General features: G+C 40.5%; 1 protein-coding gene across 3 annotated transcripts in view; it reads left to right on the top strand.

Moving 5' to 3' along the window:
* The window catches only part of LOC126457766 (cleavage and polyadenylation specificity factor subunit 1), a 296,801-nt gene that overhangs the window by 78,870 nt on the left and 190,150 nt on the right, over positions 1-27,781 (top strand). For all 3 annotated transcript variants that reach the window (XM_050094330.1, XM_050094331.1, XM_050094332.1), the window contains 4 exons: positions 234-414; positions 8,691-8,797; positions 8,873-9,046; positions 25,246-25,386. In XM_050094330.1, the coding sequence (XP_049950287.1) occupies positions 234-414; positions 8,691-8,797; positions 8,873-9,046; positions 25,246-25,386 (603 nt within the window). The remainder of the gene's footprint in view (positions 1-233; positions 415-8,690; positions 8,798-8,872; positions 9,047-25,245; positions 25,387-27,781) is intronic.

Below are 27,781 nucleotides of genomic sequence, written 5' to 3'. Positions count from 1 at the left end.
TGTATGGACTCATGGGCTATATTGAACAAACTCAGTTGCAATCTCACATAACCTGGGAATAAAATGTTATTTATGATTTTTGTTACAAACTTAGTAAAATACAAGCACTTTTGGAAATGTAAACATATATGTGGACAATTTTTGTCAGTTTACAATTTGTCTCCTCTTCCATTTTGTACTCTGTGCAACTTTAAAATGAAAATATAATGATATTTTCTCTTTTTATTTTACAGACATGTGTTTGTGAAGATAATTACTTATTCCTGGGCTCTCGCTTGGGAAATTCATTGTTACTCAGATTTACAGAAAAGGAGCAGTCAACAGTCTTTACACTTGAAGAAAAGACATTTGCTCCCAAACAAGAAGCAGCTAAGCCAGATCAAGCTGCTAAAAAGAGAAGGCTTGATACCTTAGGTAATATCCTTTTTCAAGATGTTTTCTCCCTGTTTTCAAGTAGTAATTTTTCTGAATAGGCATCTTGGGTTATAACATAACATATGATTGAAGTCAGATGTGTTGGCAGATAACTATTATACAGTGAGGCTGCAGGTATGCATAGGGTCTAATGTGGTAAGGAAAGGGAAAACTTCCACAGCCTAAAACTGTATGACAGTGTTTTAATAGCCAAAATGCAGTTATTGTTTGACCAATTTTAGGTCAAACCATTTTGTCAATTTTAGTTTCATCCCTGAAATTTGGTCCTACAAGACTGCAAAATAACCATCTACAGCTGCTTTTACTACTTGGTGGACTCAAAATTATTCCATCCACAAACTTAACTAAATATGAGAATAAGTGGAAGACCAGGGGAAGGGAGTTCATAGGAGAAAGGGTGAATAAGTGTCGTTCTTCAAATTCTTCAGTTTTCACATTGCCATAACATGTTAACATGTTTCATGCTCTTGACATGACGTGATGCTTTTTTTTTTTTTTTTTTTTTTTTTTTTTTACCAAATCAGATCTATTTCTTGCATATTTTTTCATCTAGTCACTCCTGAAAATTTCTGTTATACGGGGTATTTAAAAGTATTTTTTGCCCTTTGCAAGGTAAGACATAAATAAAATCATTTTTGTGTTCCACAGAGTACTGGTATGTCTTACTTGCTTTTTGTGCAGAGTCACTCTCCTCTACCTTATGTTACATTTCTGGCATGTAGTGGGAGACCCATGACTCACTTATATTGTAAGAAATCACTATAATTCTCCTTAAGTTGGTTCAAATCTTGATGATACATTAATTTTTTCATTTGCTGATGGTCAGCGTTTGACAAATGTTAGGGTGCATTGTGCACACAACTGTCTTGTAATTAACTTTTTACATAAATTTACAATACTTTAAGATAATTTCCAGAACATCAGGAAGGTGTTTCCTGTTTAATAAATATATGGTACTCTTTCTTCTGATATATGAGTCACCAGTTTCATAAACTTTGAATCAAGAATTTCCTAGACCATGTTCTGCACTTCTTCATCGGTGAGTGCAGTTTTGAGATGTCTTTTAGAGGGATCATTTTCAGTTGCAGGGCAGCACATAGTTCCTAGCTTTAGGAAATGAAGGAGCAGTCTTCTTGTAAATGCTCATCACCTTTAGATGAATTTTTGTTATGTAGACCATTCAGAACTAAGAATTTTATGATTGTGTGCAGTTTTAGCTTCTCTCTTTGGAACTGTACATAATACAACTACCTTTAAAAGTTATAGAAACAAAATCTAATTTTTACCAACAAAAGAGAAACAAAATTAATTAATACCATTGTCATTTCTTCATGCCAATCTGATAACATAGCAGCTTTCTCTTATATTTACAAATTGCTCAAATTTGGTATCTTATGCATAAGAGCACAGCATAGATTATTACAAACATTTTTTACTGAACAGTTCCATACAAACCCAGCAGGAAAACCTAACTGTTTTTCCCCATATTTAAAGATTTATTAGTCCTTGAAAGTCAGTAGTACAGTAGTAACATTTACAAATTTCAAAAAACAGAGACTTCCTAATTTAAGGTAGTATGTAATACTTTGATCCTGAATACAATATTAACTTTCATAAAGTGATTTCTTTATAACACTGTTTTTGTAGAAGGAAAAATTGATCAAATGGACATTCACGGAATTTTCCACTAATCAGATGTTTCTTTTGCATGGAAGTGTTTAATAATGAAGCATACTGTGTGACATAAAAGTTTACTGAGTATCATACCATGTAATTTGGTTTCTCCAGTATACTTTTTTACATTATGATGTGGTACAAAACTTACGTGTCAGCTGACTCTGGCCGTGGATGCCCACATAATTAATATGAACATACTGTTTGTTTGTGTATAATAATCATATTTGGGAATGTTGTAGGAAACAGTTTCATGAATTGCCTAATTTACCCGATGGGACTTTGCATTCACCACTTTGGTTGCTTCTTTTTCAGTCAGCTTCTTGCCTCTTTGTTAGTACACTGCACATTGTGTTTGTTTCCTCTGTGTTTCTGTCTTGATTTTTTCAAAAATTGGTTTCCAGTTGATAGTCTGAAGTGTTCTGGAGTACCAGGTAGAGATATCTTCTCAGCAAAATTTCTACAGATGAAACTTCTGGCAGATTAAAACTGTGTGCGGGACTAAGACTCAAGCTCGGGACCTTTGCCTTTTGTGGGAAAGTGCTGTACCAACTGAGCTACCCAAACACAACTCATGACCTGTCCTCACAACTTTACTTCTACCAGTACCTCATCTCCTACCTTCCAAACTTCGCAGAAGCTCTCTTGCAGACCTTGCAAGACTAGCACTTCTGGTAGAATGGATATAGCGGAGACATAGCTCAGCTACAGTCTGGGGGATGTTTCCAGAATGAAATTTTCTCTCTGAGGTGGAGTGTGCACTAATATGAAACTTCCTGGCAGTACAAAACAGTGTGCGGGACCGTGACTCGAACTTCGGACCTTCGCCTTTTGCAGCAAGTGCTCTAGCAACTGAGCTACTCAAGCACGACTCATGACATGTCCTCACAGCTTTACTTTTGCCAGTATCTCGTTTCCTACCTTTCAAACTCTCCTGCGGCCCTTGCAAGACTTGCATGTCTACAGGTGGTTTACATGAACTGGGAAATTGTTTGGTGTTTTCCTTTGAATTTGTCCTACAGTGTCCAAGGGTTTACTGTCAAACTCAGAATTATGTGGAAAGCCTACTTCCTCCATCACTTCACAGTTTGATGATTCTCAGACACTCAGTCCGCTGGTCAGACAAGTCAACACTCAACTAATTTTGCTTATAATCCACCAAACTGATTGGTTTTGACTTCTCCCTGTTTTTCTGTCAGTAGAGGTGCCCATTTTTGCAGTTTGCCTTGTGCTTACATTTTGCTATTCCTCCCAACACAGTGCTAAGATATTTCTTATACAATGACAGATTTGCTCATGTCTCTGAAGTTCTGTATCTTTTATCCCACTGTAGATTTTCTTGTATATTCCTCAAAAGCAATGTCTTCATGATAGTCACTGTGTCAGACCTCTCATCTGCATAAACAGAGAAATCCCAGATACAACCTCATCTGCCCAGATAATCATGAAGAATATGGGTGTGGCATACAGTCAGTGGACCATCAGCCTTTCTCAGAGTCAAAATGTGGAGTTCTCACCCTTACCCTTGTCCGTGGTCTTCCACACTCTTCAGTCATAATATACAGTGGAATAATGCTGCTTGTTGCTGAATTGTGTGGACATCCACAGTCTTCTTCTAATTATGCAACAAATAATCATATTACAAAATAACATCACTTTGGAATTACATACTGAAAGCCCTTTCAGTAAAATATCAGATATTTAATTCCAAAGTCTCTTTATGTGAATGCTCTATAGTTTCTTTCAGAACATAGTTTGTTTTTTCCTCAGAATCATTTACAACAGTATCTTCCAAAAATTAAGTGTCACTGTTTCCAAAGTCATCAAGTAACTTGTGAACAATTTCATCAGTGGTCAGACTATGCTATTTCATGTTGATGCAACTAATGGATGCATGGCACAAACATGTCATTGTTGTCTTAGCAGCAAATGTAGCATTAATTTGCATGAGTGTGTGTGACTTTTATGTTTGCATGATTAATAATATTTACTGTCCTTATTTATAAATGATAACTTCTGTCAGCTGGCTACTCAAAGGCTGTATCCATGATTAACTGTGGGATCTGGGCCATTAATTAATTATGGAAAGTTATGTAAGTCGTGATAGACTAAATTGTTTTCTCCAATAATGAGTTGGAAATCAAGACTGTTATAACTTTCTGGTGGATTAAAACTGTGTGCTGAATGGGACTCGAACCTGAGACCTTTGCCTTTTGCAGGCAGATGCTCTACTGACTGAGCTATCCATGCACAACTTGCAACCCGCTCTCGTTGAATCATTTTTGTCAGTACCTCAAACCCTCTGCAGAGTGAAAGTACATTCCAGAAAGAATATTATAAGTTCAGGAATTCATGTCATTTTTATAGTCACGATCTAGCTACCAAAGTGTAAAATGTTAGACTTCAATTAGAGACTCTTGAAGAGATGTCAAACTTTGCTCTTTTGCTGTAGTTGAATAGATAAAGATGGATAATACAAGAAATGCTGCATGAGGCAAAACAGTTTTCTATTAAAAGGAAGAGCTGCTGACAGGCAAAAACATAAGCACAAGACCAGAAATGACTCATGAAAATGTATGTTCGGAACAAATCTCTCTAGATATGAAACATAAACAATGGGGAAGACCAAAATTAAATGTTTTAGTTACTTTGTAATCTGATGAAAATCAGATGACTTGATCAACTGGGGAGTTAAGATGGTCTGCAACAAATCAACAAGAAAAGGAATGTAATGAATTGAAGATATATGAGGGTAACCCAGGAAGTAACGGCCTGTTGTGCATTTGCATTGTGCTGTTGGTTTCAGCTAAAGGGATTGTATGGTGACACAGGTATGAACAATATAAATCTGAGGAATGGTGTGAATGTTCAACAGTGGATGACATGAAGAATCAAGTGAAAAATTAAATCATGCAAGACACTTATTCAAGGATCTCAAAGAATTCCTGGTGGGAGACATCTTGAAAGAAATGTCAAGGTGAAGAATGAAGTGTACAACTTGCTTAATTAAATTTTCACAGCCGACAATGACAGGAAGTGTGAAGCTCATGGATGGGTATGACAAAAGTGGAAATAATGAATGAATATCGAGAGAAATAAAATAAACATCAAATTTTGTAAGAAATATATTTTTTGTTAATAAAATATGTTTCTTGAATTTATTAAAGCCAGTCAGTAATTTCTTTGAAGCATACCCTTGTGAAGTGGTTTGGTACATACGAGGGCTATCCACAAAGTACATTACGTTTTGGAATTAAAAACAAATAAAGTATTGGAAATTTTTTTTATTATATACAGATGAAAGCCACACTTAAATACTACTTTTCTACATAGTTGCCATTTAAATTAAGGCACTTATTGTAGCGATGGACGAGCTTGGAAATTCCTTAGTCGTAAAATTCGGCCGCCTGCACCTTCAACCACGTGGCGACAGTCTTTTGGGATTTAAAAGGTGTGATTTTTGTGGATTTCCTGGAAAGAGGCACAACAATAAACTCTCAAAGGTATTGCCAAACTCTGCACAACCTCAGAAGAGCAATACAAAACAAGCTCAGGGGAAAGTTGGTCTCAAAGATCTTGCTGATTCACGACAACGCCCGGGCCCACACGGCAAATGCCACTCGTCAAGTTCTCGAATCTTTTAAGTGGGAGTTGTTTCCTCATCCGCCCTACAGCCCCGACCTGGCACCGAGCGACTTCCACTTATTCCCAGCAATGAAGGAGTGGTTGGCTATGCAGCGTTTTGATAACGACGCACAGCTTCAAGAAGAGGTAACGACGTGGTTGAAGGCGCAGGCGGGCGAATTTTATGACGAAGGAATTTCCAAGCTCGTCCATCGCTACGATAAGTGCCTTAATTTAAATGGCAACTATGTAGAAAAGTAGTATTTAAGTGTGGCTTTCATCTGTATATAATAAAAAATTTTCCAATACTTTATTTATTTTTAATTCCAAAACGTAATGTACTTTGTGAATAGCCCTCGTATTACAACATGAGTTATTTCAGGAAACTGTAATGAAAGGGAATGTAGAAGGATAGATATGAATATATAAGGCAGATTGTTGATGAGGCAGGATTCAGCAGTTAGCAGAAATGAAGAGGGTATGTTGCAGCTGACAGGAAAATAGAACTGCATCAAACTAACCATAGGGATGATAACCAAACAACAATGTAAAGTGTGCAGTGGCTACCAGACAGGAAAGGAAGAAATGAACCATTATATAGCTTAGTGTAGAAAAGAGGACAAGATGTGAGCATAAATAGGATAACACATTGGATGGTTAAATGAAGATGGACAGCCAAGGTGGGAAGGACACATGGAGGATTGGAAAGGTAGAAAACATGAGAGATAACACTATCACAAGAAAAAAATATTTTGAGGAGGCAGAGCAAGAGGAAGAATACAAAGAGGTAGATGGAACAATGGAAACAATTAATTTTTGGCAAAATAAAAATTAGATAAAAAGACAGATAAAAAATTTACTCACCAAGCAGCAGCAGCAGAACACACACATAAGAGAAAAATTTAATTAGGCTCCTTCTTCAGACAGAGGGGTTGAAGGGGAAGGAAGAGGGATGAAGGAAAAGAACTGTAGAGGTCTAGGAAAACGGGTATATTTCAGGAAAGTCACCCAGAACCACGCGTCAGGGGAGACTTACCAGATGGGGTGAGGAGGAAAGAGGTGGATGTGATTGACAAAGTAAGACTTTCACCGGAAATTTGAAAAGTTACTTAATTGTATTAAAAATGAGCAACTGGGTAACGGAAAAGCTAAATTACATTTTTTAAAAAATGACAAAAAGGTAATGGAAAAGTTAAGTTGTGAAGGGGATATAGCTATGATGTATTGAAGAAGTGTAACTGGTGTTTATTTTCATGCCAAAAATTACATGGGTGGTTAAAGCACCTTTGCAAGATCCAAATACTGAGATAGAGTGCTTATCTTTCTGACAGTACCCATGCATTGCAGTGGAGGGTTTATATGTGATTGTGCGTGCAGCATTCTTTTCCTTAACTTTTTCCACATGTGCATCTCACAAGCCACTGACATACGTATTTCTTTCTACTGAGCATCTAGAAAGAAACCACCTGGGAAAAAATGAAGAAATGTTTTAAGAAAGAAGAAAATAAAGGACATAAGTAATTCTTGTTTTTCATACAATATAACTTCCATATACCAATCCAAATTGGGAAAGGATCAGGATGCCCCTAACCATTACTGCAGATATTGTCGGTAGCTAAATTTCAGCTATGTGTGCTTTTGTTGTGGCTGTGCGCGCTCTGAAAATAGCTCATTAGATCAGTTGTATAAGTCTTGATCAGAGAGGCAAGGCAATAAAGCCTGGAAAAGCTGTAACAATCACTTCTATGGAAATGAAATTTACTCTCAGAGTGACTTTTATTGTGTAAGCCTGAAATGTGAAACTTAATTTGAAGGCAACATGAAAGTGAAAAGAGAAAAAGTCTGTCTACCTGTATATGCTTCCATGCAAGCCCTGATTTCTTGTATCTTATCTTCATGGTCCATATACGAAATGTTCGTTGGTGGATGTAGAATTGTTCAGTAGCCTGTCACAAATGTCAGTTCTGTAAACTATCTCAATAATGTTTTGCAAAAAGAACTGTCATCTTTCTTCCCATTGATTGAATCTAATGGTACCAAATCTAACAGCACTTCTTGGAATTGCCTTATGTCTTCCTTTAATCCGTCCTGGTGCAGAAAACAAATTCTCAAGCAGTACTCAAGAATGAGTCACACAAGTGATCTGTACATGATCTCCTTTATTGTTGAACTTCGCTTTCCTACAATTCTCCCAGTAAACCAAAATCGAACATTGCCTTTCCCTCCAAACAACCTTTCGTGCTTGTGCAGGTTCAAGAGAACTTGTGGTGGAATTACCTCCACCATATACATTGTATGATATTTCCACTTCAGTACTTCCATTCTTATATTATTATATTATTGATATCTTTATGCTTCGCTACATATTTTCAAAGATTGTTACGACTTTTCTTTTTTAATTTGTCCTCTCTCTCTGTCTTGTCTCCTGTGTTTGTCATTTTGGTTTTCAGGGTTTCAGCTTTGTCATTTCTGATATTTTATCATGCCCTTAATGTCACCTAACACTGTGCTTTATTACTTTTATTTGCTGCTCTTCCAGTATGTTACAACAGCTCAGATCTCATTAATCACTATTTATCCATGATTTATTTAAGCCAGTTTTTAACTTTGTGGACAGCAACAACAGGCATCTGTCTTTTTTTTCTGAGCATTTGTGTGCAGTAAAGAAAATTTGCGGCAGGTGTAGGATGTTTCATTTTTAATTTATTTACGTATTTGGTACTTCTTAGTGTCCCCCATAATGCTGCTAAATATTTCCATTGATTTTGCATCATTTTGTGTCTAGTTATTTATGAATTTTTTGAAGTGTTTTGCTTTCAGTTGAAAATAGCCAGTCAAAGAACATTTTCCATTATGCTGTACTGTTCTTCAGTATGCGGATGAGATTTTATTTTACATCAAATACTACAAGACACATGGGCCAGGTATCTGTGTGTATTTCTGATAATGTTTTGTAGGTGACTGGATGGCATCGGATGTGGCAGATATTAGAGATCTGGATGAGCTGGAAGTATATGGCAGTGAAACACAGACTTCAGTTCATATTGCTTCCTATGCATTTGAGGTGAGAATGTTGGATCTGTTTCACTTACGATATTGTGTATTGGTAAACTGACTCTTCTGTGTGTGTCAATTCCAGGTCTGTGATAGCCTCCTTAATATAGGTCCATGTGGAAACATATCGATGGGTGAACCAGCTTTTCTTTCTGAGGAATTTTCAAGTATAGAAGACCCTGATATAGAACTATTTACCACTTCTGGGTATGGTAAAAATGGAGCCTTGTGTGTTCTTCAGCGATCCATAAGACCTCAGGTGAGTAGATGTGCAGAAAGTGTCAGAGCAATTGTCTGATGCATGTTAAACACCTCAAAAAAAAAAAAGCTTCTGACATAAAAGTCTTTATTTCATTTGTATACAGTTTTTTTATTCTGTTCTGCGATACATGTTAACTGCAACTAAGGTATTCTCAGGCTCTAGCCTTTCATCATCAAAATCTTCTTTTTCTTGTTTCCGCCTCTCCTTCCCTTTTTCATGTTTGAAAATATTGTAGATGATCTTGGGCTATGGAAATTAAGAACTTCATCAGTTAAGTCTCTTGGTAATTTGAAAATGTGATAACAGTTTATCATTGCTTGATATTGTCTGTAGGACAGTAGGTTTACTCCTAGCACGTACCATTGAAATAGATTAATATTTTATTTTCATCCAGCCTGTTACATAAAGAAACATAGGTTTTGATGTGTTGGTAAATGTGCCAACACCTTGTAGATAGAGGCGGCCTAAATGCACGCTATCTAACGCAAACGGGCGTGAATTCTGGAACAGGATAAGTAGTGAATGGTATGCAAGAAAAGTATGCAGCTCCTTGAATACTTAACTTTTAATTATCCTTGTGGTACATCGCTCTTGATAATACAAATAAGACTATCTTCAGATACGGTTAATGGTGCCTTTCTAGGTCGTAGCCATGGACTTAGCTGAAGGCTATTCTAACTGTCTCTCGGCAAATGAGAGAAAGGCTTTGTAAGTGTAGTCGCTAGCAAAGTCGTCGTACAACTGGGGCGAGTTCTCGTCCGTATCTCGAGACCTGCCTTGTGGTGGCGCTCGGTCTGCGATCACACAGTGGCGACATGCGGGTCCGACATGTACTACATGGACCGCGGCCGATTTAAGCTACCACCTAGCAAGTGTGGTGTCTGGCGGTGACACCACATTCCTCCCCCGCAAATCAGCGAATGGTCGTGGTATAAGGCTTCCGCCCACCGTGGGGAGGACCCCATGTTGACGTATGCGATGAGGTGGGGAGCCTAACAACAGTCGAGGCTGTGCCACCCGCACCCTGCCATTCGGTCCGAGGGGAGCTAGGAAATGCCTGAAAACCTACTCCAGGGTGCACGTCAACATGCGGTGTATGCGCCCGTAAAGAGACAGAAGGGGCCGAAGGGTTGACCTCCATTGCGTCGGGGTATCCGACGAGCGATGACGTCATGTGGTCCGGAGCGGGCAAGAGTTCCATGGCGGAGGACAGCTGGTCACGGGAAGCGATCGGCGGCGCGTGACCCAGGGAGGCACTTGGCGGCTGCAGCGAAGTGTCGAATGCAGGCGGCGCCGGCGGGAGAACAGGCTGCGGTGGCGGCGATGCGTCGCCATGGGGCAAAATGGAAGGCATCGTCGGTAACACCTGGGGATGAGGCGAGCCAGTAGATGGGTCCCCAGGGCGCTGACTGGACGGCACCGTCGCTGAGAGCAGACGGGGAGCGGCAGAACCCATGCGACGACAGAGGCGCAGCTGATTGAGATGCCGACGCACCTCACCAGAGGCCCCCAAAACCAAATACATCGCGCGGCCGAGGCAGCGAAGAATGCGCCCTGCGAGCCAACGCCGTGAACCTCGATAGTTGCGATAGAATACGACGTCGCCTGGAGCAAAAGCAGGAGTCTGCCGCTGCACAGAAACCTGATGCGGCGGATGCAGCAAAGACATCAAGGTTTGATGAGGACGACCGTGGAGCAACTCAGCCGGCGAGCGACCATCTCGGGGCTGAGAGCGATACGATGACAAAAACAGCAACAATGCGTCCTCCCGAGAATGCGACTCTTTCAATTTCAACATCTGTGACTTGAAAGTCCGGACCAATCGTTCAGCGGCACCGTTTGACTGAGTCGAAAACGGTGCGGATGTCAGATGTTCAATACCATTGGCCTGGCAGAATGACTGAAATTCTGCGGACATGAATTGTGGGCCATTGTCGGAAACAATAGTCTGCGGAAGACCTTCAATGCAAAAGATAGCAGACAACGTGTGGATGGTGGCAGCGGACGTTGTGGAAGACATCCGGACAACAAAAGGAAAATTACTGAAGGCATCTACCAGAACCAACCATCGAGCATTCCAGAATGGACCAGCAAAATCGATGTGCAAGCGTTGCCAAGGGGAAGTGGCGTTTGGCCATGCAAAGACTTTCCGCGGCGGTGCGGATTGTTGTTCGGCACACGCCATGCAAGAAGAACACATATTCGTAATCGCAGCATCGATTCGAACCAAGTACAGTGCTGACGAGCAAGTTGTTTCGTTCGCACTATACCCCAATGTCCTTGGTGAAGAAGCCATAAAACAGAGGACTGTAACGAACGTGGGACCACGACTCTGGACTGATCATTATCAGAACACAACAACAAAACACCACGTCGAACAAAAAGTCTCTCCTTGTGAGCAAAAAATCGGCGAACCAATGGATCCTCGATCCGTGACTTTGACAAGGGCCATTGCGTAGCAACAAAACGCAAAACGGTAGCAAGGACAGGGGCAGCAGCTGTGGCTGTAGCTACACGACAAAAATCAATCGGAAACGATTCGACCACTTCATCGGTTTCCGCATCAATGAACATGCAAGCAAGTTCGGAAGAATCGAATGCTTTATCCGCCGCAACAGGCAAACGGGACAACGCATCGGCGTTTCCGTGCTTAGCAGTGGACCGATACAAGATATCGTAGCGGTACTGCGAGAGGAAAATAGACCAGCGAATGAATTTCTGCGCTGTACGCGGAGGTACAGGCTTGTTCGGATGAAAAAGCGACGTCAAAGGTGTGTGGTCTGTGATGATGGTAAAGTGACGACCATACAAGAAATCATGGAACTTAGTAACACCAAACACGAGAGCCAAAGCTTCTTTCTCTATCTGTGAATAATGTCTTTGCGCAGACGAGAGCAATTTGGACGCAAAGGCAATAGGGCGATCATGCGACCCATCTTTGTGCGCAAGCACAGCCCCGATCCTGAAATCCGATGCATCTACCATCAACAAAAGGGGTTTCTGGGGATCGAATGGCGTAAGGCAAGTATTTGAAAGCAACGCCGATTTCAACTGGCGAACAGCGCGTTCGCATTCCGTCGTCCAGAGAAACAGAACACCTGTACGGCGTAAGCGATGAAGCGGAGCTGAAATGGAAGAGGCATTGCGCACATTCACTCACACCTTGTGATGCTAAATCGTTTAATGTTCTTGCGACGTCAACATGCAATGCGTGAGGAACATTGCGCGCTCGGAAAAATTTCGGTTGCGCGTTTAGTTTCAGTTCCAAATGTGCTTCATAGTTCTTAGCGCAACCAAGGCCCGGTGCAAAAATGTCTGCAAATTCTTCACACAGACGAGAAACACTGTCTGAAGGCACAGTCTGATTCACTGATAGGACCTGATTTACAATAGACAAGTTAAACAATTGAAATAAATCTAAACCAAACAAGTTCACTGCAGTAGAAGAACGAAGAACGTAAAATGACACAAGTTTTGTTTGTCCCTTGGATGTCGCAAGAAGGCTGCACTGTCCTAACACAGGAATTTTCTGTCCTGAATATGTACTGAGCTGAACATTTGCGGCACGCAACGGAGGTTTGCCCAGTTGTTTGTACGTGTCGTGATTGAGCAATGAAACTGCAGCTCCGGTATCGAGCTGGAATGGAATGACCTTGCCATTAAAGTCCAAATCTACAAAAAGTTTATTGTCCTGCTGACGACAAGAGCGACTGTTTTGTGCAATTTGAACAGACGCTGGTACAGAATCACTTGCTAATTGACGTGATTTCCGGCGACGTCGGCGCACACTTTTTGTGGGACGAACACAGTCACTGTTAGAGAAAGTGGCACTGGGCGGAGTGGAATTAACTACATGAATGTCCATGGGCGAAGGTCCACGAGCCTGAGTATTCTTGGTTTGATTCCGGCGCGAAGCAAAGGGCCTGGAATGATTAAGAGTGTCTGATCTGAGCTTTTTCTGGCAAACACTTTGAACATGTCCTTTCTCATTACAGAAAAAGCAAATAGCTTGGCGGGACGGGCAATTTTCACGCGAATGTCTAGTAGCACACCGCGGGCATGATTTCACTGCATTTGTATGCTGGCGCGGCACACCTGGTGTAGAGCGTGGCGGCAGCTGTGCAGACGTGCGCGAGGGCAATTGACCGGGCCGCGCAGCACGCCCGGCGGGCCGGTTAATGTTACACACGGCTGGCGAAGTTGCAAATGAGTCCTGAGCACAGTCAAGTGTGTCTTGCCTATCCAATATGTCTATCACTTGTTGAAGGGAGGGATTAACTAGTTTCAAAATTTGCTCCCGTATGCGAACATCAGAAACGTTCTGTGCTATTGCATCACGCACCATAGTATCTGAATAAGGAAGGCCACAGTCACATTCAAAGGCACAATCCCTAGTAAGGCCTTGCAAAGTTGCAACCCACTCCCGATTAGTTTGACCGGCCGTACGTTTTGTACGAAAGAACGTATACCTTTTTGCAACTACATTAACTGTTTCTTTGAAATAGGCGTCCAATGCCGACAAAATTTCCTCGTAGGACAGAGTTGCCACGTCGTGGCGGGGAAATAATTTCACTATCACACGGTAGGTGGACACACCTACACACGAAAGAAAAAACGGCTGCCGCTCATTACCTTGAATTCTGTAGGCGGCGAGATGGAATCCAAATTGGCAGGACCACTCGGTTCACGATTCTACGTCTGGGTCGTAGGGCCTAAAAGGCGGTGCAACTGCATGTTGTGGCTGCAGTAGCGGTGAAGCGGCGGCCGCCGCATCGGTTTGAATGGCACGTTGACCCTGGACGAGCTGTCCAAGGGCATCCAATAACGCCTGCGTCTGCTGATTCTGCAAGCGATAAAATTCGGACAGTACATCTGGAGATTGTGGCGAAGCAATGACACAAGTAAATGTAAGCAATTAGAAAGAACAAGACCCTTTCCCTCGTCGCCAGTGATGTGTTGGTAAATGTGCCAACACCTTGTAGATAGAGGCGGCCTAAATGCACGCTATCTAACGCAGTCGGGCGTGAATTCTGGAACAGGATGAGTAGTGAATGGTATGCAAGAAAAGTATGCAGCTCCTTGAATACTTAACTTTTAATTATCCTTGTGGTACATCGCTCTTGATAATACAAATAAGACTATCTTCAGATACGGTTAATGGTGCCTTTCTAGGTCGTAGCCATGGACTTAGCTGAAGGCTATTCTAACTGTTTCTCGGCAAATGAGAGAAAGGCTTCGTAAGTGTAGTCGCTAGCAAAGTCGTCGTACAACTGGGGCGAGTTCTCGTCCATATCTCGAGACCTGCCTTGTGGTGGCGCTCGGTCTGCGATCACACAGTGGCGACACGCGGGTCCGACATGTACTACATGGACCGCGGCCGATTTAAGCTACCAACTAGCAAGTGTGGTGTCTGGCGGTGACACCACAGGTTTTATAGAAATCCATGACAATTTTTGATGTTTGCTAAGTATTTTGTTTGTTTCACCCTGAAATGCTCTTTTTTTCTGATGTCGCACAGCTGCCTTTATTGGGTTGTGTGGATCAGTACCTTGGCCAGCACATTTTCCTTACACAAATCCAGTGACCTTCCCACTCTACTTACCAGTGGAGATGAATGTATTCTTGTACAAATTGTGGAGGCATCTGAGACTAAACACATTTTGTAAGCTCTCTTTAACATGTTCAGAAATCATTGCACTTGTGTGCTAAAGCATGTGTTAAGATGTAGGGCGGGAACTGCAAATACTTTGTGGAGGTGTGATGCGTTAATAAAATTCAACAAATGTCTGATTAACAGTTGCTTTAGCTGACATACAGTATGTGTATGCAGCAAAGAATTTTCAAACCTATGTTGGATTAGACTTTTCGGCTACTTTTAGATGAGGAATAAAGTCTGTGTCTATTGCACAGTACTGTCAGTTATGTCACTAAGAATAAATAAAATAGAAATTTTTGTGACCATTACACTGATACTATCGCCTACATTATTAATCTGCAGAACAGTATTTTAGTGGCATGGCCAATGAAATTGTTACACTATGTTGTTTAAGTCTTTCTTAGTTACTGTGGCTCATGGTCTCTGCCTCTGATTGAGATAGAGTTACTGAAACTTTGTGTTTTTTCACACATACTCCATCTCTGTAGGTACTGACACAAAGATGGCATTGTGGCACAGAAAATAGTGATATAAAACAGCCTAGATTACATTTTTTATTTAATTGTAATTGATAGTTACAGCTGAGTTAGATCATTCACATCACAGAGTTTTAATGGACTTATTAAAGTACTTTGATAGGAATAAAAACATGTTAATGATCTGCATGACTGAGGCACTCTCAGGGCAGACACTCCTAGGATCTTCTACCAGCAGTCAAATGTCGCTACCTTTATTTTACAAAGAAAACAGGCTTCATTACAGTTGTATTTTATTTTACTGTTAATACCAGTTTTGGCCATTCAGTTTCAGAATGCTGTTAATATCCTGATATTTAAAAGCGAGTTCAAATTCAACCTGTGATTGAGGGTGGAGGCTACAAAGTGACGTAGAATAGTTTATAATCCTGAACTGACTAATTTGGTAGTCAGTCTTTTCAGAAGCGTCTCTTTACTGTTGAGGCACAGTACAATGACCTATGACCTATTGTGTGTTTATGGAGTTTTGGAACCGAGTGTGCAGAATTCACATGTCTTCATCTTTGTTGTGTGAGAGTATTTAACAGTTTCTGGATGGTTCTTGTAGAAGTAAACACACTTTCCTGAGACACCAGGGGGCAGTGGCAAGGGGAAGGGGCCATGGGGCTATAGCCCCCCCCCCCCCCAAATGGAGCATCATATTACACTGGATAAAATGACTTCAGAAATCAGCGAATATATTACTTCAACAGATTCACTAATTTTTTTTATAATTATGTAGCAACATAGGTTTCAATGTATTTAAAATACATTTTAACAAAAGAATAAGAGTGGCAAATAGCTTACTATCTAACCCAATAAATATCATTTAACTTAAAATGAGCATATTATTATTTATTAATATACATTGGATGTATATTAATGTATGAGTACCACATACAATAATCAAGGAATCTAAATATGCTGGGTATGCCTACCAACACTTGAATTGTTAACCCCAGACAAAAACTTCGAAGTCGCCGGACATCTGGGTCAAATCGTATTATTTTCCCGGCACATACATTCTCTTGACACGTTTTTATCTTGAACTCCAAAACAATAACCAAAAACTACTTAAATGGAAGACACCAACTCTCCTTTTGTTAAGCGATATTCCATTCGCTCCCTCCCCCCACCATTAGCCCCCCACCCTTGACCTGACCGACTTCTAGACTCACCTCTGTGAGACACTATTGCTACAAGCTGCTGTGTATGCACTATAGTGTAGTGGTTAGCCTCATTGCCTGTCACATTGTGTCGCCAGTCCATATTCAACCACCAGCAGTTATTTGTTGTTTAGTATAGTATTTACAACTTCTATAATGTTCATGAAATATCTGAAGTCAGAAATATTTGTATATTCAGGAATACTTAATGTTTGTGTAAATAGCTGCACACTCTGTCCAGAAGGTCAGTTCTGTTTTGGCTATATGTTGGTGTCAGTAATAAATGAGCTTCCAATGCATAGTGTTGTATTTCATTGACAGCCTTGTCTTCAGATTTGGACTTGATTGTGGTTTTAACGTGACATTGTTTGGTGGAATTAACCAAAGTAAAAACAGTCCCTTACAGAGACAGGAAATGAAATACCAGCAATACATCTTGCTTGTGTATTCAGGAGACAGATGAATTCTAAATAAGCAATAACTCAGTTGCATATCAGCCGTCTTTCAGTGTTTTCAGAGACATAGGTCAGGACCCAGTGAGATTGATGTACCTTTACTCATGACATGCGCAATTTCAGAGACGATGTGTCCACACATTTCACAGGCTCACTTATAGAGGCCTGGGTTGGCACTCTGATGAACTGCCAAAGAAACAGTATTATTTAAGCAATCACAAACGACTGCTCGGCCTATTCTGTAACTTCTATTACTGTTCTTTATTCAATGTGTTCAGTGCCACACACAACCTGTATTCATTATATCTTACATTGGCTCTATAGAGTACTATGTTCCATAGATTGTGATGTTCTTGTTGTAACAAACTTGGTGACAAGTGAGGGTTACACTCGGCCTATTCTGTAACTTCTGCTTGGCCTATTCTGTAACTGCTATTACTGTTCTTTATTCAATGTGTTCAGTGCCACACACAACCTGTATTCATTATATCTTACATTGGCTCTATAGAGTACTATGTTCCATAGATTGTGATTGTTCTTGCTGTAACAAACTTGGTGACAAGTGAGGGTTACATTTTCTCCACATGTTATATGCCAACATTTCCATTTTATTTTCTATGGTTGATGCAAACCTATGTAGGGCTTTTTTTTTTTTTTAAATCATGGCTTTTATCGCACATGTATCATTTGCGCCAATTTGTGCCTTTGCAAGGACATGCCATCTTATCACTTGATGAAATTCACAAGTTTCTTACAACCTATTACTGTGTCAGAACATGTGTCATTGCGATGTGTGTAGAATTTTACCATTGTCAGAAATGCCCAAACCAATCTTACAAAGCCTGGGCTGCAGAGTTACACTCGTTACCGTATTTACTCGAATCTTAGCCGCACTCGAATCTAAGCCGCACCTGAAATTTGAGACTCGAAATTCAAGGGGAGAGAAAAATTTTAGGCCGCACCTCCAAATCGAAACAAAGTTGGTCCATTGTAATATGAGATACAATTAGGTCGAATGAATGACGATACAGCTACAGTAGTTTGGTTCGAATCGTAAGCTTAGCAGTTAAGCTTTACCAGGTAGCCATTGCTATGCGTCAGGCGCTCCGTCCGTATTTATATGGGTACCCTTCCTTTTTCACGTGCTTCGTCTGGTTTGAATTGATTACTTATTTTGCTTTGATCTGATAAGCGCCGTTCTCTTTGTTATAGGTGTTTACGTCACTCTAAGCTGAAAATGCAGTACTGTACTGTACCATGCATTGTTTGTCGCATTCTGAGTGTTTACGGCCTGTCGCCGCTCGCGACATGGCTTGCTTTGGTGCACGCTACCGCGAAACAATGGCAAGAGACTGCTATTTGTTGTTACTTACACTGCTGCTTTCTTTGATAATGATCAACAAGAACCAAATAATAGAGTGCGTATGATAGATGATGTTCTGAACGAGAGTTTAGCGAAAATATTCCTCTGTTTGAAAATCTTTGCAGACGCCTCTTTAGTACATTACGTTCTGCACAGAAATTACGGTCATCTTAGATTTAAAAATCTAGTCAATTGCCGTGCTTCATTTCTGACAGTATCACTATTAGGCATAAGAATAATACGAATATAAACATGACATGATATGTATATTCTTCCGTGTTTGCTGTTGTTTCGTAGTTTATTAGGCAGACAGGATTTAAATGATATAGCAGCAAACACGAAACAATACATAGCAAAATGTTTATATTAATATTATTCTTATGATGAAGAGAATACTGCATGTGATTCACAATTCATAAAAGTTCCTATTAGCAACCATCTCTTCTCACAGGTAGGAAAGAATTCAGAACGTAGAGTTGGCCATATTGACAAACATCCCAAACAGTCTGGTCAGTTGGATTTTCGTAGTACATTGAAATGCTGCTACATTCGAAGATGAACAATACAGAATTTGTATTTACTTCGTTGCGTAATGTATGAAAATGCAGTGCTTGAAACTCGGGGCGGAGAAAAAAAGCTCATCTTCCACCATTTTTTTTTTTTTTTTTTTTAAATTTATTTACTGACACAGAGGTTTTGGCGCCAGTATTCATCTGTGTACCTGCAAAGCATGCCTGTGTAGCGCTACATATATTAGACGGCAGAAGTTAGTTGTGGCGGCACCTACCAACATTTTTCAGAACTTCCACTTACTTTGCACTCGATTCTAAGCCGTAGGCGGTTTTTTGGATCACAGAAACCGGAAAAAAAGTGCAGCTTAGATTCGAGTAAATACGGTAAGCTGTTGTAAATTTGTCACTAGTACCCATCACGAAGTCTCCCATGATCACATAGTGCATCATGTTATTATTAGTATGGCCCCGGCTGAGAGGGGGTGGGAGCAGTATTGAAAGTTGCTCAGTCAACCCCTGTTGGCATGCTGCAAGTGTTAATGATGATGGCGAAACTACTCTAGCAGTACAACCATTCGACTCAGCGTCGCATGAGGCAGTGTTGGTTACGGCCCCAGCAGCATGAGGGCACATCAGAACAGTGACTGTGTGACCCCCTTGTGTCTTGCCCGTATTGCTTTGTCCAACACGAGCGTGCTACATGCCCTAAGCTTTAGGCTGTTTGCAACAAGCGTCTAAAGAAAGCCCACATTGCGTCAATGTGTGACTTCAAATGTGATGGACACAGCACTACTGATAGACATCAATTGTATCTGTACAGTTACTGTCTCCCCAAACAAATTGTTTATTGAGTTGTGTGTGTTTAATAAACCGCTGAAAATGCAAGTGGACACAGGAGCTGCAGTGGCTTTAGTAAACACTCAAATGAGCTCTCCTCCCCTCACACAGTTTTCACAGAAGTTGATTAGCTTCAATATTCAGCAGATTCTGATCCTAGGTCAGTTCTCAACTCTTGTATCTTACAAATCCGTTTTTCACCCTGTCACCTTCTTTTTTGTGTGTCATTTCCGTACCACAGACCGTTTCAGGTTAGATGCATTTCTCCATTGCCGATGAAATAAATTTAGTGTCAGATCAAGTTCTGCATCTGCAACTGGAGTCATTCTGCTCTTGAGTTTTTGTTGTTTTTCCGTGGGCTTGGTTGTGTACCGGTTTTCAGGCCCACATTACCATGAAAGAGTCTGCCCGCCTTTATTTGTTTTAGGCGCAGCAGGTGCCTGTCACATTGTTTGACTCTGTCAGGACCAAATTAGACAGTTTGCTGTTGCTGGATGTCATTCAGCCTGTTTCTTCCAGTGAATAGGTTACACCATTGGTGATCGTTAGGAAGCTGGTGGGTAAGCTTTGCCTCTGCGGCAACTTCAGTGTCATGATTAATGCATAGTCCATGATAGATACATACCCTTTGCCCCACCTTAACAAGTAACTCGCAAAATTATCAGGCGACCACTACTGTTTCCAAGACTGATTTGTTGGAGGTGTACCTCCAGCTTCCCTTGGATGATATCACAAGGCACCTTTTCATTGTCAATACACCTTTTGACACATACCTATATAAACGCTTGCATTTTGAAGTTGGTAGTGCACCTGCAATTTTTCAGCATTTTTTAGAGCAGGTGACAGTCTGTGTGCCCAACTGTGTCAATTACCTCAATGATATTGTTTTTTCGGCTTCTTCCATCAAAGCCCACCTATGCAATCTCTGATTGTGGTTTTCTGTTTTTCAGTCTGTGGGTCTCAAATGCAATCGTGTCAAATCTCAATTTTTTCAGCTGTCAATTCAGTACCTAGGTTTTCAGGTTTCTCGCACAGGAGTTGAGCTGTTGCGTCGCCATGTTGGTGTAATTGCGGCTTTGCCATGGCTGACCTCTGTTAAGGAACTGCAGGCGTTTCTAGGTAAAGTTGCATACTATCGTAATTTTTTACTGGAGATATCCACTATTGCTCAGCACCTACACACACTTTTGCATAAAAATGTGTCCTTTTTTTCTGGTCGCCAGCTCGTGACAGTGTGTTTGCTTTGCTTATATCTGAGCTTCAACAATCTGCCCAATGTCTGGCCTCTTTTCAGCCAGGTCAGTGTGTTGTGTTGGTGCACAAATACGCAGACGGGTCTGAATGACCCATTGCTGGCACTTACAGTATTTTAACTCCAGTTCAGCAGCAGTATTCTCAGATGGAAAAGGAGGCTTTAGCGATTGTGTTCACCATCAAGAAATTTCATGTCTTCTTGTATGGTTCTAAGTTCCATTTAATCACAGATCAAAGGCATTGGTTGATCTTTTCAATCCTTCGGTTTCCGTGCCGGACAAGAGAGCACATCATTTTCAGTGGTGGGCTGTCTTCCTCTCCCATTATCATTATCAGATACGTTACAGCCAATGACACAACACACCAGTGCTGCTGCCTACGTTGCCTTCCGATCAGGCTGAACCTGGCATTTTATCAGGAAGAATTTCTTCATTTCTGTTTAGATACTGAGAACCAGAACACAGTCAATGATTTTCCCATCACTAGTGCCACAATAGCATCAGCCATCACACACAGATCCTGTACTTAGTCGGGTCCTCTATATTTTACCGATTGGATGGCCAGAAAAACCCCTGTGCCATGCCTCAGATCCCTTGCGTAATTACTTCTCCCTTTTGCACAGTCTTTCTTTGTTTGATGGGGTTCTTCTGTTAGCTGCAGAGGGCGCTGCTCCCTGGGTTGTGATTACTGCTTGCTTACACCATAATGTACTGTGGCTTCTGAATGTCGGTCATTGGGGGACCTCTCACAACAAAGCTTAGTTCTGCTGGCAAGTGAATTGGCCAAGCATAGATGGAGCCATTACTCAGCTTATTGCTACTTGCACTCACTGTGTTCAGCAATAGACAGCCCCGCAGGCATCTTTTCCCCTCTGGCCGATGCCGCAGCACTTGTGGGGGCATCTACATGTCAGTATTGTTGGGTCCTTCCTAAATAATTTCTTGCTCATTGTAGTGGACACATAGTTCAAGTTTCCCTATGTGGAGCATTGTCGCCCATGTCCGCAGCGTCCACTATTTTGGCGCTGTCTAAGATTTTTGCAATTGAGGGACTTCCGTATACCGGGGACACTGGTAACATCCATTTGGTTTCTTAAGAATTTGCATCTTTTTGTCAGACTTGTAGTGTTTGCCATCAGCTCCCCCATTTAACCTCAAACTAATGGTGAAGCTGAACTCACCTGCGAAGTATGTATCTTCAGATCCCCTGAAGCTGCTTTAGACTGTTTTTTGAGTTTGTAGCATTTCACTGTTGCTTCTGCACTACTTTCTTGAAGTCGTAAATTAAGTCATGACTCATTTCATTAACTGTCTATGGCTTTCCAGTGACCTTACTCATTCTAATTAAAGTGGCCCATTGATCCGTAACGTACACTAATTGATTCTTCTTTCGATCAGAGTGTGCATTGAGTCACCTTCATTCTGGGAGAGACCCCATTCTAGAAAGCGATGTGTGATTGAAATTCCAAACTTAACAGAAGCAATGACGAAATACAAAATAGGAATCTGTTCCTATTTTGGCCTCCACAGCTATCAGAATACAGGTTGAATGTTTTTCCACCTTTGCAAGCTTTCATCTGCAAGAAATGGTAAAGACAGCTAGCTATTTCATTTGGGCCACGGTGGGCAATGGCCTCATGCCAAACATAGCAATGCCCTTCCTTGTTTCCCATGTCGTATACTGTAAAATTGTATGTGGAATATTTCCGTTTGTAGTAGTAAAGGCTCACATCAGACTGAGGAGTAGCCAACACTTTCTGCAGATCGAACCATGCACTAATAATGGACTTGTCCAAGATTGAACTCATTTTGTCTTTCCTTGTCTTTAAGAAGGTGCTAACATCCCCTTCAGTTGTAGCATTGTGTGATGAGAATACCGAGACAGAACTTACGCTGATGCTAGTCGTTCTGGGATGGGGGCAGTTCTAGTACAGTTGAAGGAGATGTTGAAAAGGCAATAGCTCGTGGTTCGAGATTACTCTCCAAGTCTGAGATAGACTACTCTACAAACAAGGAAGAGTGCCTTGCAGTTGTTTTGGACATAACAGGTTCTGGCCATATTTATTTGGTGAACAATTCACTGTTTTGGTGGATCATTATTCTCTATACTGGCTAACTAGCCTGAAGTATCTGTTGGGTCAGCTGGTTAGATGGGCATTGACACATCAGAGCACTGAGACTTCGGGCTTATAACAAAACAGTGGTATACAAAAATGAATGAAAACCCAAGGATGCTCACTGCCTTTCAAGGAATCCTTCGGTGAAGCACAACAATGTGAACAAAATCTCAGTCATCACTAAATTAAATGATATTGATATTTAACAAAGGGAATATACAGCTTTGCTCAAAATTATAATAGCCTTGAAGGAGGAAACCAATCAAAGGAGAATTCCAGTTGATAAATGGAGTATTGTATAAGAGGAACTATGATCTGGTTGGGCAGAATTGATTGCTCATTAGTGCAGCTGTTTGCAGTCAGTGAGCGTGAAGTGTTTCCATGGTGCTTGAGCTTCTGTTCTCCTGGGACTCGCGCATACTCATAGACGGAAGCAGACGCAGGTATTGTTGGTGAGGTCTCTACCAATTTGTTAGACACTATGTCAGCCACTGTAAGGAATGCTATTGAAGGAAGCATGTGTCTCACAGGGCATCAGGTACCAATTCTGCCTGCAGCACTGTCATTCGACCAAATTGGAGTCAAAACTTGAATAGATCCCTTAAGGCAACAAATGGGAACAGATGGATAATAGTCTACATTGATTACGTCACCTGCTAAGTTATCGCCATAGCCTTGCTGTCTGTCAAAGCTTCGGAAAACAAGATTCCTTGTAGAACACAACGTTGTGAAGCACAGAGCAACCAGTGTGATCATCTCTGATTGTTGAACAGATTTTCAGTTGAGACTAGTATTAGAGATAATTTCATGTTGTGACATCACCCACAGTATGAAAACCGCCTACCATTCGCAGACAAATGGCCTCACAGAATGCTTTAATAAGATACTCTCCTGATGTACATCATATCAAACAGAGAGATTGTGATACAGTACTGCCTATCATGACATTCACAAACAGTAGTGAAGCAAGACACTAAAGGCTTCACACCGTTCTTTATGCTTCACGGTCGTGAGAGTGAAATGACATGGGGAACAGTGTTCCCATTCTAACCAGGTGACTGTGTGAAACATCTCATCATCAGGACCAAAGAAGCAAAGCTGCTAACTCGCATAAGGACACTGGACACAAAGGGAAAAACCCAAGAGCACTACAAAGTCAAGCACTATCCAGTGAGATACAGCCTGGGAGATTTGATATGGATTTTTGCGCCAGTGTGGGAAGTAGGACAATAGGAAAAGTTCTAAAGTGCTACTTTGGGCTGTATTATATCCTTTGTTGCTTGTCATACATCATGTACGTAGTCAATGATTATGACCTTTCATTAAGAAGACAAAAGCACAGGAACATAATGCTTGTTCTTCATTTGAAGCCACACTACAGTCAAGAGGCGCAGATCAACGACAGGAGGTTCAAGGAAACCCATTCAAAGATCATGAAGCTTTGACGGTAGGAGCTACTTTTAGTGCTCATCATAGTGAAGAGGATGTAATAGCACAATCAGACTACAGGGATATGCCAGTGCTGCCACACAGAGGATCACTGACAAGATGTAGATCCAGTGCGATGTAGACTCCATTGAGAAAAACAGCAGGTCATGTATGCAGTGTTGTGTAGGTTTAGCATCATTGTCTGCCATGCTGTGGTCTCCAGTTCAAACCCAAGAACCGAGCAATTATTTGTCGTTTAGTATTTATAGTTTCTGGAAGGTTCTTGAAATATCTTATTTCTGGCTGTATTTTGATGTCAGTAATAAATGTGCTTCCAGTGCTAAGTGTCATATTTCATTGATGATCTTGCCTTTGGATATGGACTCGATTGTGATTTCGGCGTGACACTATTCTGAACATTTCATTTTATTGCTGTAGGATTGTATTGTTATGTTTTTTGCTGCTTCTGTTTTGTAAGCACAGTTTTAGCAAGAATAAGTTGTTTCTTCATCTGAAACTTTCTCTCATTTTAATTATCTGAATATCTGTAAAAAAGTAAGCTGTAACATTTGCAGATTTGAATTAAGTATTGAAATGTGTTATGTGTGACACATTACACAAAATTTAAAAGGTGATTAAAAGTGTATATTATTGTCATGTTTGTGGCTATAGTGTTCAGACAGTCTTCTTGAATTTCAATAAAAAATGTGAAGTCTGATATCTCATGTAACCATTATGTGTTGGATAAAGTGAAATTATGGCGTATTTTATTTGTTCAGCATACTGCTTTTCCTGAACCCAGCAAACTACTGTTATGACACTCTGATAGGAACATAGTTATTCGTAGCAGAATTGTTACTTTTGGAAATTTATTTTCATTGAACTTCTTTGCAGGTTGTTACAACTTTTGAGCTTCCTGGGTGCATTGACATGTGGACAGTAATTGGAAATAAAGATGTTCCAGATGATTCATTAAAAGGAGAAAATGAACACACACATGCTTTCATGATTTTGAGCCAGCAAGATTCCACAATGGTGAGCTTTGTCATCTCAGTTATGCATAAATGAAGAATGCTTTGTGCATCACAATGGACAGATAGTTGATTCTGACACATTTCAAACGTCAAATTTTCTAGTGGGAAAGACAAAGATCCAAGATTTGATTCCCAGTCCGGAACACAGTTTTAATCTGCCAGGGAATTGGCACACTCTCTGCTGCAGAGTGAAGATTTATTTGGGAGGGATTTCGGATTTGTTTTTCCTAAATGAAAAGTCTGGTTGAAAAGAAGAATGAACTTCTGTATTCCATTTTCTTAATTTACATGTAAATTCAAAAACATAACTAGTTTAATATTGAGGTATTATAATGAGATGCAAAGCCAGAGTAAGTTGTTGCCTTTTATGATGTCACAATAACGTCCGCAATTGCATGATTTGTATATCTTTGTGTTTTTTTTTTTTTAATGAAAATAGTAAGCTATGACTGACTAATCTATCATGCTGATTGTATGGTGAAACATAGTACAATGAATTGACAAATAAATCATTTGGAATTTTAATACATGATAGAATGATATTAATTCAGTTTGAGGAGACAGCTACGGGCTGCTTATAACGCTTATTTTTGGAAACAATCTTTATGACACAGTCATAACCAGATGCCATGGGCAGCATGTGGTGAACAAAGTGTTCATGTGACAATGCATGAACACTTGTTCTAGGGCTTCCATTCAGGCTCATGTTGACCAGCCTGGTGTAGCAGTTGAAGACAGCAACATGAAAGCTGAAGTTTTAAATTTCATGTTCAGGAAATTGTTCACACTTGAGAATCATTCAAACATACCATCATTTGACCATTGAACAGACTCCTGTATGGACGACATGGTAATAAGCATTCATGGCAAGGAGAAACAACTGAAGTATATGAAAGCAAATAAATCACCAGATCCAGATGGAATCCCAATTCGATTTCACAAAGAGTACTTACAGCATTGCAGAATCCTTGAACATATTCTCAGTTCAAATGTAATAAACGTTTGTGAGACTGAAAAGCTTATGTCCATGAATCATCATGGTTTTAGAAAACATTGCTCATGCAAAACTCAGCTTGCCCTTTTCTCACATGATAACTGTGAACTATGGATGAAAGGCAACTGGCAGATTCCATATATCTAGATTTTCAGAAAGCGCTTGACATGGTGCAGGCTGGTAACAAAGGTATGGGGATATGGAATAAGTTCACAGATATTTGAATGGCTCGAAGACTTCTTAAGTAATAGAAACCAATATGTTGTCCTCAACAGTGAATGTTCATAAGAAACAAGGGTATCGTCAAGAGTGTGCGAGGGCAGTGTAATAGGACCGCTTTTGTTCTCTGTATACATAAATGATTAGGTGGACAGGGTGGGCAACAATCTGCACTTGTTTGCTGATGATGCTGTGATGTATGGTAAAATGTTGAAGTTTGAGTGACTGTAGGAAGATACAAGATGACTTAAGGCCCCCATAAATGACCAAACGTTTGACAAAATTGCTGTTATCTAGCCACGGGTTTACCAAGCGGGCGTGTACACATTCAAACAATGTTTGTCAGTTTAACTTCACTCTGTAGCTGACACTGTTCGTGTCTGTCAGGATTTCAACGGTAGTGAGAATGGCCACAGATGCAGACAAAGCAGTCCTGGCATTGACTATGTCACTGTGTTTAAAGAAGAAGAAGAAGAAGAAGAAGAAGAAAACAAGATGCTGGTTGATGCAATGGCTTAATATTAGGGGTTTATGCATGAAAATCTGCTAAAGGAAATGTTAATCCCAGAACCCGATGATTACATCAACTTTCTTCGAATGTGCAGTGAAACTTTTGAAAACTTGTTAAGGTCCTTATAAAAGAGCAAACTTGTCTGTCAAGTTCACTCTTATCTAGCCACAGATATATCAAACAAGCCCGTACATGTAAAAAAGAAAGCTTGTCAGTTTAATATTACTTTTGAAGCAGATGCTTTTCGTGCATGATGTATTCTTGAACTGTAATGGGAACAGCCACAAATGCAGAAAAGCATATCTAATGTTGACTCTGGCTGTATGTTTAAAGAAGAAGAAACCAGACACTGTTCCAGGGAATGGTTTAAAATGAGAGAGAAATACACAACTGGGACCCTGTTATTGGAAACGTTACACCCAGAACTTGACAATTAGATTAACTTTGTGCTGTACAATGGCACTTAATAACTTGTTTAGTGTTACTTTACCCTCACACTGAAGAAGGAGACACAAATAAGTGAAAATTTATTCTCTTCTACTTGGTCCTCTAAATTACAGTTCATTAAAACATGACAACATGGGAACATATAGCCCACATTGTTTGCAGAAGAACCAGAGAACTATGATTTCTTTTATTTCATTTCACTTCCACATGCATGCATTAATAGTA

This window comes from Schistocerca serialis, chromosome 2 (assembly GCF_023864345.2).
Source record: "Schistocerca serialis cubense isolate TAMUIC-IGC-003099 chromosome 2, iqSchSeri2.2, whole genome shotgun sequence".
Lineage (NCBI taxonomy): Eukaryota > Metazoa > Arthropoda > Insecta > Orthoptera > Acrididae > Schistocerca > Schistocerca serialis.
This window is presented reverse-complemented; position numbering and strand designations above follow the sequence as displayed.